General features: G+C 43.5%; 1 protein-coding gene across 1 annotated transcript in view; it reads left to right on the top strand.

Moving 5' to 3' along the window:
* The window catches only part of pik3cb (phosphatidylinositol-4,5-bisphosphate 3-kinase, catalytic subunit beta), a 279,273-nt gene that overhangs the window by 214,551 nt on the left and 51,625 nt on the right, over positions 1-13,097 (top strand). Inside the window, exons 13-15 of the mRNA XM_055646420.1 lie at positions 3,989-4,110; positions 6,315-6,458; positions 8,185-8,284. Coding sequence (XP_055502395.1) covers positions 3,989-4,110; positions 6,315-6,458; positions 8,185-8,284 — 366 coding nt within the window. The remainder of the gene's footprint in view (positions 1-3,988; positions 4,111-6,314; positions 6,459-8,184; positions 8,285-13,097) is intronic.

Here is a 13,097-nt window from a genome sequence, read left to right as displayed (position 1 = left end):
CGCTGTGCCACCATGCCGCATGATAATCTGATATAATGCGTATCATCTGATTTGATTGGACAGCATGCAAGTAAAAGCTTTACACCTTATCTCAGTGCATTGCCAATAACAAACCAATATTAAGCCAATACCAATACCACCTCAACAGATTAATCAATAGACGGACTATTATTCAAATATTTAAAGCAATGATAATTCAGTTTAGAATCATGAACTAACTTGCCAAGTGGGAGATATCAAGTACACAGAAAGGTTTGAAAGATCCAGAGCTGAGAAGGTAGCACACAATGCTGTTTGCTCAACAACTGAAAAAGCTGTGTTGCAACTCAGCACTTGCTCTCTACAGAAGCTACTGTGCTGACTTGGAGTGTACAGATCCTCTGTGTGCTGTATATTGTGTGTCAGTCTGAAGATGGGTCCCAACGCAACACGTCACCCATCCATGTTCTCCAGAGATGCTGCCTGACCCGCTGAGTTACTTCAGCAAACAATTCAGATTCAGATTCAATTTTAATTGTCCAGCTAACAATGGGCATCAGTGGATGGCACCCTTCCTGAGGTCAACTGTTGCTGGCCCTGTTTTCTTCTGGTCTGCTCTAACTTTCAGCCTGAAGAAGGGTTTTGACTGAAAACGTTGCATATTCCCTTTTCCCCAAAGATGCTGCCTCACTTGCTGGATTAATCCAGCACTTTGTGTCTATCTCCGAGTTAGGCCAGCATTGTGTCTCTTTCACTGTGTGCAGGACTTTTATTAGAGAAAATGGAAGCGTTTCTCAAAGATGAATATTTGAAGGTAGAAAGCTACGAATCAGGCCTGCTGTTTTATTTGGACAAGAAGATCATGTGGCACTTGGATGATTATCTGCAATGATATATGTTTGTTTAATTCATTCACTTAACCCATTTATGTCAATCTGTGCCAGAGAAGGTCTCAGCTGTAACTTGTAAAAACGAAGGCCTGTCCTCTAATTAAAATGCTAGGATAACAGATCAGTTTGCCTCCTCCTGCCTCTTAATAGAGAATAAGGGATTAAATCACACTGTCTCGACTCCTAGGCTCCTGGTTAATTTAGAATGCGTTTGGGGGGGGGATAAAATGAGTGCCTATGTTGTATGCAGTACCTAAAAATCTTCACATTGAACTGTGAATCATTTAGTTCTGGTTGTTTTGGTGTTGATTAGATTGTATATCTGTATAACAGAAGACATGCTGTATTCATGACAAAATACAGAAGGAATATCAATTTAGTGTTGCAGAAAAGCACAATTCAACGTTCAATTTTGTTGTAGTGATGTGTAAACCAGCTCCATACATGACTGTGCTTGGGAGCCATCCAGAAAATGTCTTGTAAGTGGGGGAGAAGATTGCTTTTTAATAGATTCTCTCTTGTCAGAAGCTGTGGTACATCTGGATCTTGAGCGAGAGTTTTCCATTGGGGTATGTTAAAGAATGAACAAACCTGGGTTTTTACAGCAGATTCCGTGACCTAGAGACAGCCCAAAGCCAAAATGTAGTCATGTTGAATTGTAGTGATTGCTACTGCTACCAATTTGAACGTAGCCAGCTCCTTTACGCAATGACGATGACAATACTAGACAACTATGGTATTGTGCTAAATTACACTTATTTTTCAAACGTATTTGCTTTGACATTTTTACGACGACCTTTTCACAGAAGAGATTGGTGAGGTTTAACGGTGATTGGTGATGAGGAGGTCGTTTCTTGAGGTAGCCGGCATTCAGGACACCCAGGTCAAAATATTCCCTAACAGCACCGCTCCCATCCAAGAGTAGGACTTTGAAATGCCCTTGCATTTACGTGGGAAGAAGTCCTTCTCCCTATGGGGTTGTGCAACGGTAGACTTGCTGCATTACAGCGTCAGAGACCCGGGTTCGATCCTGACTACGGGTGCTGTCTGTACAGAGTTTGTACATTCTCCCCATGACCTGCGTGGGTTTTCTCCGGGTGCTCCGGTTTCCTCCCACACTCCAAAGACATACAGGCTTGTAGGCTGGTTGGCTTTGGTAAGATTGTAAATTGTCCCTAGTGTGTGTAGGATAGTGTAAATGTGCAGGGATCATTGGTCGGTGAAGGCTCGGTGGGCCAAAGGACCTGTTTCCGTGCTATGTCTCTAAACTATTTTTAAAAAAAGGCCCTAAACTATAACTTCTGACGGCTACTGTACACACTGCGTTCCCGCCACCATCCCTCAGTTCAACCTGAGTCCCTTCCTGGAATAATAGATTTCTCCTTTTTGCTTATTTATTAATCTCGTCTATTGACCATGTTTTTTTTAATGATAAGAAAGTTGATGCTGCTGGGTAATTCAGCACCTGAGAATGGAAAAATGCATACCTCCAGATTCGGGGGCAGTTTCTTCACAGAAGCTATCAGGCAACTGAATCATCAGCTAGATTGTGGTCCTGACCTCCCATCTGCCTCATTGGAGACCATTTGAACTATCTTTAATCGGACTTTACCTTGCACTAAACCTTGTTCCCTTTATCTGTAGACTGTGAATGGCTTGGTTGTTTAGTTTAGAGATACAGTATGGAAACATGCCGTTTGGTGTGGCCACTACAACACTGACCAATGCTCATCTGTACACTAGTTCAGGTCCAAGTCAAGTCAAGTTTATTCGTCACATACACATAAGAGATGTGCAGTGAAATGAAAAGTGACAATGCTCGTGGACTTTGTGCAAAAAACAAACAAACTGCAAACAGAATGGAACAGAAACACATATTCTTTTACATATTACATATTGTGGGAGGAAGGAAACAGGAATTTTTAAGAAAACAGTAGAAAAGTTCAGTAGAGTTAGTCCCTGGTGAGATAGGCGTTTACAGTCCTAATGGCCACTGGGAAGAAACTCCGTCTCAACCTCTCCGTTCTCACAGCATGACAACGGAGGCGTTTGCCTGACCGTAGCAGCTGGAACAGTCCGTTGCAGGGGTGGAATGGGTCTCCCATGATCTTATTGCCTCTGGATTTGCACCTTCTGATGTATAGTTCCTGCAGGGGGGCGAGTGAAGTTCCCAGAGTGCGTTCGGCCGAACGCACTACTCTCTGCAGATCCTTCTTGTCCTGGGCAGAGCAGTTCCCAAACCAAATCGTGATATTTCCGGACAAGATGCTTTCCAAGCCACTGAGACATTACGGACAATTTACAGAAGCCAATTAACTTAAAAACATCCAAGTCTTTGGAATATGGGAGGAAACTGGAGTATCTAGAGAAAAACCCACATGATTACAGGGTGAGCGTTCAAACTCCGTACAGTCAGCACCCGTAGTCGGGATCAAATTAAGATCTCTGGTGCTGTAAGGTAGCAACTCTACCGCTGCACCACTGTACTAAACTGTAATCATGTATAGTCTTTTCACTGACTGGAGAGCAAGCAACAAAAAGATTTTCACTGCGCCTTATTACACATGACAACAATAAACGAAACTAAAAATGGCAAAAAAATAAATGATGAAGTTATTTCAGTTGAAGCATTAATTCCATTTAATTTCAACTTGGTGAAACCCATCAAAATCTATTACTTTTATACTTCAATTTCAACTTTGGTCCGGGCGTTGAGATATTTTGTGGGGACCTTTAAGACATTAGACTTTTAGATTTGGGAGAAACGGACCATTGGGCCCATTGGATCCATGCTAACTGGTGATCACCCCGTTCTCCAGCACTATCCTGTACACTAGAAACAAGGTACAATTTCACCATAACCAATCAACCTGCAAACTGTACGTCTTTTGAAGTGTGGGAGGAAACCAGAGCACCCGGGGAAAACCCACGCAGGTCACGTCACGGACAAGCTCTGTACAGACAAGCACCCATAGTCAGGATCGAACCTTGGGTCTTTGGCGCTGTAAGGCAGCAACTCTACCGTTGAGCCACTGTGTCATCCTTTTTTTTTTTTTAAAAGAAGATTTATGTTTTCCTGTTGAATCTTTTGTGATCAGATTTCTGTTCTTTTAACACAGCTCCAAGCATTGCTCCAAATCTGGAACAAACTACCACCCCGGGAAGCGTTGGAACTGCTGGACTTCAACTACCCAGATATCTATGTACGGATGTATGCTGTGGCATGCTTGAGTGAAATGAGGTTTGTTGGTTTGCACATTTGGAGGATGTATCTTTTAAGATATTGGGATAAAATAATGAGAAAGTAATGAAAGCAAGCTTGTGAAACTTGAATGTTGCTGCGATAGAACATCAGGTGCTTCAAGTTAAGTCTGCTTAAAATTTGAACAGTCTTAAACAGATAAGGGTTTATTTTAGTTTAGAGATACAGCACAGAAATGGGCCACCAAGTCTGCACCGGCCAGCAATGACCGCACACTAACACTATCCTACACACACTAGGGACATTTTACAATGTTACCAAGCCAATTTACCTACAAACCTGTACGTCTTTTTGGAGTGTCCAAGGAAACTGGAGCAAACCCACGCAGGTCATCAGGATAACGTACAAACTCCACACAAACAGCGCCCATAGTCAGGATCGAACTCTGGTCCCTGGCACCGTAAGGCACAACTCTATTGCTGCGCCACCATGCCATCTGCGGTATGGTGAGAATTTATGGACAACATAAAAAATATGATCCAAAATATGACCATGTACCTGCTGAATTATAATAATCTTTGAGTAAGAAACCCTGTTGTACTTAACTGGTCTATACATTGGTGCAGCCGACTTCAGTATGATTGAAGCTTATTTGCTGCCTCGAAGCAAAGTATTGAACCGTTGTATCAAACTATTTTAACTGCCTTACAATGCAATGCAGCACTGGAGACCCGGGTTTGACCCCGACTAAGGGTGCTGTCTGTACGGAGTTTGTACGTTCTCCCCGTGATCTGCGCGGGTTTTCGCTGGGATTTTCGGTTTCCTCCCACACTCCAAAGACGTGTAGGTTTGTAGGTTAATTGGCTTGGGATAAATGTGTGTAGGATTGTGTTAATGTGCAGGGTACACTGGTAGGTCAAAGGCTTGCCTTCCGCGCTGCATCTCGAAACTAAACTAAACTACTCTTAGAGAGCGATCATGTGTTGCAGAAGATTAAGAAATCTTTTGAGTCATTTGACACCCGCAGTATTCTTTGACCTATTTGAGAAAAGCAGCATCAAACATCACCACTACTTTCTTGGAATTGATAAAAGCTGATCTTGGGGGGATGACAGGCAAGGGGGGCATGGAGCTTTAGCACGAGAGATATCATTCAAAAATGTTGTTGAAACAAAACAGGTTTAAGGAAAGCCTTTAGTTTCCTTTGTTCCTTTACACATAGTGAGTGCTTTTCATGACTCACATATGCGGGCTTACACCTTGAGGCTATTTTTTGATCGTGCTTGGCTGAAAGGTGACTCGTGACTCTGGTTATGCTAATACACCATTCTCGTGGTCAGCATCTGTGAGTGGGGAATACATCCAGCAAAACCTGCAGGCTACAGTTTGCTCACCGCCTGCCAGGATAGAGCGCAGGGGAATTCATCGGCTTGAGCGTGCTCCAAAAGTCGTCTTGCCGAGCAGCAATTTTATTTGTAAAAGATGGGGAAATGGCAGGTGGTTCTGTCTGCTTTCTGATAGATTAAAACCCATTTGGACAATTGAACGGACTGCCCCGAATACATTTGAAGCACCTGGGTGCATTTTGCACCAGATCGACAGTAATTCCTGGTGATGTGAGATTGTCTCTTCCAAGCTTGGTTCGGGACTACGAGCTGACTGTCAAATCTGCTGTAGAAGACACATTACACCAAGTGACATGAATGTGGTTTAGTTTAGAGATACGGCACGGAAACAGGCCCTTCGGCCCATCAAGCCCGCACCGACCAGCAATTCCCACACACTAACACTATCCTCCTCCACACACTAGGGACAATTTTACATTTACACCAAGCCAATCAACCTACAAACCTGTACGTGTTTGGAGTGTGGGAGGAAACGGAAGATTTTGAAGAAAACCCACGCTGGTCATGGGGAGAACGTACAAACTCCGTACAGACAGCACCCGTTAGTCAGGATCGAACCCGGTTCTCTGGCACTGTACGAAAGTAGCAAAACCACTTCGCCACCATGCCGCCTGGTTTTAACACAAGGCGTATAATACAAAATATGTACAATGCAGTGTTCCTGAGGTAACAGTTACATTTAAAATCCTACCTGGTTAAGATGAAAATCATGTTGAAAAAACAGTAGGGATTTGCAGAATTAAAACCAGATAGCATCTGGACCAAATTGTACGAAAATATCAGTATTTAAGCTACATTTTGATTTAAACTGCCATTGTTTTTTTTTTCCCCAACCAGTGATAAAGAACTCTCTCAGTATCTCCTACAGCTGGTGCAAGTATTGAAATATGAGCCATACTTCGACTGTGCACTTTCCAAATTTCTCTTGGAGCGAGCACAAGCCAACAGGAGGATAGGCCACTTCTTATTTTGGCACCTCAGGCAAGTTTCATCGAATAATATAATTCCAAACTGCAGTTGACAAATGGGCACGTGATGGTCACATTTACGCAGAGCTTGGGTGAAGAACAATGTCCCGGTTTTATCTGCGTGTTAAGAACCAAGTGATTTGTTGGGGGCACCTGAGCTACCATTCAGAATCCTTTTGTGCCTGTTTGGCTTTTCGAACATGACTGCTGGAGTGAAGGCGCAGATGATGCAACTTGTGATTGCTGGATGTTGAGTTGTACCATAGGGTCATTGAGAGTCATAGAGTGATGCAGTGTGGAAACAGGCCCTTTAACCCACACCAGCCAACATGTCCCAGCTACCCTAGTCCCACCTGCCTGCGCTTGGTCCATATCCCCCCAAACCTGTCCTATTCATGTACCTGTCTAACTGTTTCTGAAACGTTGGGATGGTCCCATCCTCAACTACCTCCTCTTGCAGCTTGTTCCATACACTCACCACCCTTTGTGTGAAAAAGTTACCCCTCAGATTCATATTAAATATTTTCCCCTTCACCTTGAACCTATGTCCTCTGGTAGAAGCATCGAAACATAGGTGCAGGAGGAGGCCATTCGGCCCTTCGTGCCAGCACCGCCATTCATTGGGATCATGGCTGATCATCCCCTATCAATAACCCATGCCTGCCTTCTCCCCACATCCCTTGACTCCACTAGCCCCTAGAGCTCTATCTAACTCTCTTAAATCCACCAGTGACTTGGCCTCCACTGCCCTCTGTGGCAGGGAATTCCGTAAATTCACAACTCTCTGGGTGGTCCTTGATTCCCCTACTCCGGGCAAGAGGCTCTGTGCATCAACCCAATCTATTCCTCTCATGATTTTGTACACCTCTATAAAATCACCCCTCATCCTCCTGCGATCCAAGGAATAGAGACCCAGCCAACTCAACCTCTCTCTATAGCTCAGATCCTCTAGTCCAAATCACAATCCTAACAAAGAATTCCGAACCTTCTTGCTATGATCTAGTGCCCTTGCACATGTCCAGTATTTGTTTACAGAGATGTATATCAGATTCTGCAGATAAACACGCTCCAGTGGGACATCCCAGTCGAAGATGGCTGCTGGGTGACCAACCATCCATGGATTTCCAGCAGAGTGAACAGCTTACGCCTATGATCAGATGGTCAGATCAACACTCAGTGGTGTACAGGAGGATGGCGAATGATGTATCAAGCTTTAGTTTGTTTGAGTTTAATTTATTGTCACGTGTACCGAGGTACAGTGAAAAGCATTTGTTGCGTGCCATCCAGTCAGCGGAAAGATATATTTAAGAGAGAGTTAGATTTAGCTCTTAGGGCTATTGGAATCAAGGGATATGGGGAAAAAGCAGGAAGGCAATACTGATTTTGGATGATCAGCCATGATCATATTGAATGCCGGTGCTGGCTCGAAGGGCCGAATGGTCTACTCCTGCAGCTATTTTCTATCTTTTATACAAGATTACACTCAAGCCATATACAGTGTAAGGGAATAACATTTAGTACAAGGTAGAGCCAGCAAATTCCGATCAAGGATAGTCCAAGGTTCAGCAATGATGTAGATAGTAGTTCAGGACTGCTCTCTGGTTGTGGTCGATCCACAAACAGATAAACTAGCCTGGGATGAACATGATTGATTGCTTTGCAAGTGTTTCGGTGAACTGTGCTTGACTGTACTAATGTTGTTGATCCTGTTCTAAATGTGCAGCTTCTTGTTCCTCCAGGTCTGAAATGCATCTGCCTGCCATTTCACTGCAGTTTGGGTTGATCCTTGAATCGTACTGTCGAGGAAGTATCACGCACATCAAAGAACTTTCCAAACAGGTATTTAAAGTCTTAGCCTTGAAATTCAGTCTGTTTTGAATTAGTATTATGATGTTGATTGGGCATAGGTGCAGTAGGTCTGAATGTCGTGGCTTGAATCAACAATTATAATTTAACCTCAAATTTAGTTTGCAATCGAGCTAAAAAGGTTGATTCACCTCAAGAGGAAAGGTGCCCCCTCGATCTGCTCCCCTTTCCTTGCCCCATAGATTCTGTGTCTATTAGCCACATGTTTTTCCCACAAAACAAATAGTGGATGGAATTGCTCATCACTTCTGTTCTATACAATGCAAAAGCCTTTGGACCATTTCTAAAATGTGCTTTATCTGAGTCAGTGCCTTGCTGCCCATCTCCCAATCAAATCCTGCTCATTCATCACTCCTGCCATATGGAATTCTCTGCCTCAGAGGCCAGCTCTCTGGATACTTTCAAGAGGGAGATAGATAGGGCTCTTAAAGATAACAGAGTCAGGGGATATGGGGACAAGGCAGGAACGGGGGTACCAGGGCTGCCAACATTGGGTGAGAGTTGAGTGAGAAATTGCGAGGGAGCTTTTGCATTTTTCAGCTTGAAATTGTGGAATCTGGTGCATAATGTAGCGAGTCTTTTAACTTACACTTGAATGCAACATTTATGCTTCAAATTGGATTAGGTATGAATAGGGCTAGGCTAAATTACATTCCTAACATTCCACAGTAGAGCCAGGCTCTGATCAACAGGTGCAGCACATGAATGACCTTAGTATATTCATGTATTGAAAACAGATTATAATTCATGTTGTTATGCATAAATATAGAGAAACAAAAACATAGAAACAAGGCAAGAGGAGTCAGACTTCCGTCATTGTTCTGCACAAATAAATCAATCAACCTTACCCTTTGACTATAGAAACACGACGGAAATAATGCCACATATTCAACCGTATATGGTTCAATGAAATTAAAATATATATATGTAAAACATATATATGTATCAGGCTCTTCGGCCTAACAAGTCCACACTGACCAACAATCTACCATACACCAGTTCTATCCTACACACCGGAGACAATTTACAGAAGCCAATTAACCTGCACTTCTTTCGGATGTGGGAGAAACCGGAAGAAAACCATGTGGTCATAAGGAGAATGTACAAATACTGTACGGGAATGTGAATGCGGGTGAGGCAGCATCTATAGAGTGGTAGACAAAAATGCTGGAGAAATGCTTTGATTCTGAAGAAGGGTCAAACTCAGACATAGATGCCGCCCCACCCGCTGAGTTTCTCCAGCATTTTTGCCTACATTGCTATTTTTTAAATAGTGTACGATGAGCTAAAGCCAATGAAATTGCTGGTTCTTTACGGGGAACCTACCGACAGAAAACTATGCTCATTGATGAGTGTGGAGGAGTGTGACTTTATTTATTTATATATATTTTTGAATGTTTTTTTGAGCGTGAGAACTTCTGTCATCGGCGTGAGAGCGTGAGAATTTCCTCATGCGTGACTCTCACGCTCGATGCATGAGAGTTGGCAGCCCTGGGGGTACTGTTTGTAGATGATCAGTTGCTAAATTTTTGTAAGGTGTCCTTGAGACTCTTGAAAGGCGCCCATAAATAAAATTTATTATTATTATTATTATTATAATCAGCCATGATCACATTGACTGGCAGTGCTGGCTTGAAGGGCCGAATGTCTCCTGCACCAATCGTCTATTAGCTTTGCTAACCTCCGTGGAACACTTAGCCTAATGTCTTTAATCCACCATTCTTTATTCTAAAATTGGAAACTGTGTCTTTTATCAGAGCACATGCTCCAACCTTCCCTTCCTACTGTCCGACCGTCCTTGAAAACCTTTCTAAAGTCTATCTGTGAACATGCTCTTGATGAAGATGACTAACCTGTATTTTGAAATCAGATTAACTTCCTATAGATAAATTTGTTTTTCTTTAATTAAAAGGTTTACTTGTAAAGGCCACAATCTTATTACTGTTGTATAATTGTTGGTAATTAATTCTTTGTAAGAAAACTTATCTCACTCTGTATTAAAGACATATAAAGATTCACTGTTAAAAGCCTGTAAACTCAAAAATACTAATATTATATTGAATCCCTTTGCAACCAACAAGCACTGTCTCAGCACTCGGAATATTAAATTCTACTTTTCCTTTTGCAATTGAGCAACTTTATGGGGTAAATGTACATGGTTCGGAAAGATGATATCTCACCTGCTACCTAGTTTTTTTAAAATACTTCTTTAGAACTTAATTGAAGGAATCTTCTGCTGCAATAAAAGGATGTTCTTTTAAACTCCTTTCTTCCGTTTTGCAGACCTGTGACATAAAATTGTGGCACAGTAGAGCAGTGTTAGACTTGCTGCCTTACTCCACCAAAGACATAGGTTTATTCCTGAGTACGGGTGCTTGTCTGTATAGAGTTTGTACATTCTCCCTGTGACCACGTGGGTTTTCTCTGGGTGCTCCAGTTTCCTCCCACACTACAAAGACATCTAGGTTGTTGTAAGTTCATTGGCTTCTGCAAATTCTCCCCAGTGTGTCGTATAGTGTTCGTGTACAGGTGAACGCTGGATGGCGCAAAAGTCTCTAAAGTAAAAGCAAAGAAAAATGCCCCTGTCCCACTTAGGATAGAAGAAGCGGAAACCACTTTCGACCATTCGGGAGACTGGCAGAAACCTCCGGGGAACCGCACGGAAACCTTGGGTGGGGCACAAAGTCTCCAGAGGTTTCCGTTCAGGTTTCCTTATGCCCCTGTCCCACTTAGGAAACCTGAACGAAAACCTCGCGAGACTTTGCCCCCCACCCAAGGTTTCCACGCGGTTCCCGGAGGTTGCAGGTGGTTGCCGGAGGTTGCAGGTAGTGGAAGCAGGTACGGAGATGGACAAAACCCTCTGGGAACCGCACGGAAACCTTGGGTGGGGCACAAAGTCTCCAGAGGTTTCCGTTCATGTTTCCTAAGTGGGACGGAGGCATAACTGGAGCATTTTGGTTTTGGGAGCAAATATCGGAGATTGGCTGCCTACATTTGTTCAGAGTTGTGGCAAAAATGCAGAATTGATGTTCTACATCTACTCACAACAGTTACAAAGTTTTGCGTACAGTTTTGGTCTCCAAATCTGAGGAAGGACATTATTGCCATAGAGGGAGTGCAGAGAAGGTTCACCAGACTGATTCCTGGGATGTCAGGACTGTCTTATGAAGAAAGACTGGATAGACTTGGTTTATACTCTCTAAAATTTAGGAGATTGAGAGGGGATCTTATAGAAACTTACACAATTCTTAAGGGGTTGGACAGGCTAGATGCAGGAAGTTGCTCCCGATGTTCGGGAAGTCCAGGACAAGGGGTCACAGCTTAAGGATCAGGGAGAAATCCTTTAAAACCGAGATGAGAAGAACTTTTTTCACACAGAGAGTGGTGAATCTCTGGAACTCTCTGCCACAGAGGGTAGTCGAGGCCAGTTCATTGGCTATATTTAAGAGGGAGTTAGATGTGGCCCCTGTGGCTAAGGGGATCAGAGGGTATGGAGAGAAGGCAGGTACAGGATACATAGAAACATAGAAACATAGAAATTAGGTGCAGGAGTAGGCCATTCGGCCCTTCGAGCCTGCACCGCCATTTAATATGATCATGGCTGATCATCCAACTCAGTATCCCGTACCTGCCTTCTCTCCATACCCTCTGATCCCCTTGGCCACAAGGGCCACATCTAACTCCCTCTTAAATATAGCCAATGAACTGGCCTCAACTACCCTCTGTGGCAGAGAGTTCCAGAGATTCACCACTCTCTGTGTGAAAAAAGTTCTCCTCATCTCGGTTTTAAAGGATTTCCCCCTTATCCTTAAGCTGTGACCCCTTGTCCTGGACTTCCCCAACATCGGGAACAATCTTCCTGCATCTAGCCTGTCCAACCCCTTAAGAATTTTGTAAGTTTCTATAAGATCCCCTCTCAATCTCCTAAATTCTAGAGAGTATAAACCAAGTCTATCCAGTCTTTCTTCATAAGACAGTCCTGACATCCCAGGAATCAGTCTGGTGAACCTTCTCTGCACTCCCTCTATGGCAATAATGTCCTTCCTCAGATTTGGAGACCAAAACTGCACACAATACTCCAGGTGTGGTCTCACCAAGACCCTATACAACTGCAGTAGAACCTCCCTGCTCCTATACTCAAATCCTCTTGCTATGAAAGCCAACATGCCATTCGCTTTCTTTACTGCCTGCTGCACCTGCATGCCTACCTTCAATGACTGGTGTACCATGACACCCAGGTCTCGTTGCATCTCCCCCTTTTCCCAATCGGCCACCGTTTAGATAATAATCTGCTTTCCCGTTTTTGCCACCAAAATGGATAACCTCACATTTATCCACATTAAACTGCATCTGCCAAACATTTGCCCACTCACCCAGCCTATCCAAGTCACCTTGCAGTCTCCTAGCATCCTCCTCACACCTAACACTGCCCCCCCAGCTTAGTGTCATCCGCAAACTTGGAGATATTGCCTTCAATTCCCTCATCCAGATCATTAATATATATTGTAAATAGCTGGGGTCCCAGTACTGAGCCTTGCGGTACCCCACTAGTCACTGCCTGCCATTGTGAAAAGGACCCGTTTACTCCTACTCTTTGCTTCCTGTTTGCCAGCCAGTTCTCTATCCACATCAATACTGAACCCCCAATGCCATGTGCTTTAAGTTTGTATACTAATCTCTTTTGTGGGACCTTGTCGAAAGCCTTCTGGAAGTCCAGATACACCACATCCACTGGTTCTCCCCTATCCACGCTACTAGTTACATCCTCGAAAAATTCTATAAGATT

This window comes from Leucoraja erinacea, chromosome 14, assembly GCF_028641065.1.
Source record: "Leucoraja erinacea ecotype New England chromosome 14, Leri_hhj_1, whole genome shotgun sequence".
NCBI classification, from domain to species: domain Eukaryota; kingdom Metazoa; phylum Chordata; class Chondrichthyes; order Rajiformes; family Rajidae; genus Leucoraja; species Leucoraja erinaceus.
Note: the sequence above shows the minus strand (reverse complement) of the source record. Positions and strands in the feature narration are given on the sequence as shown.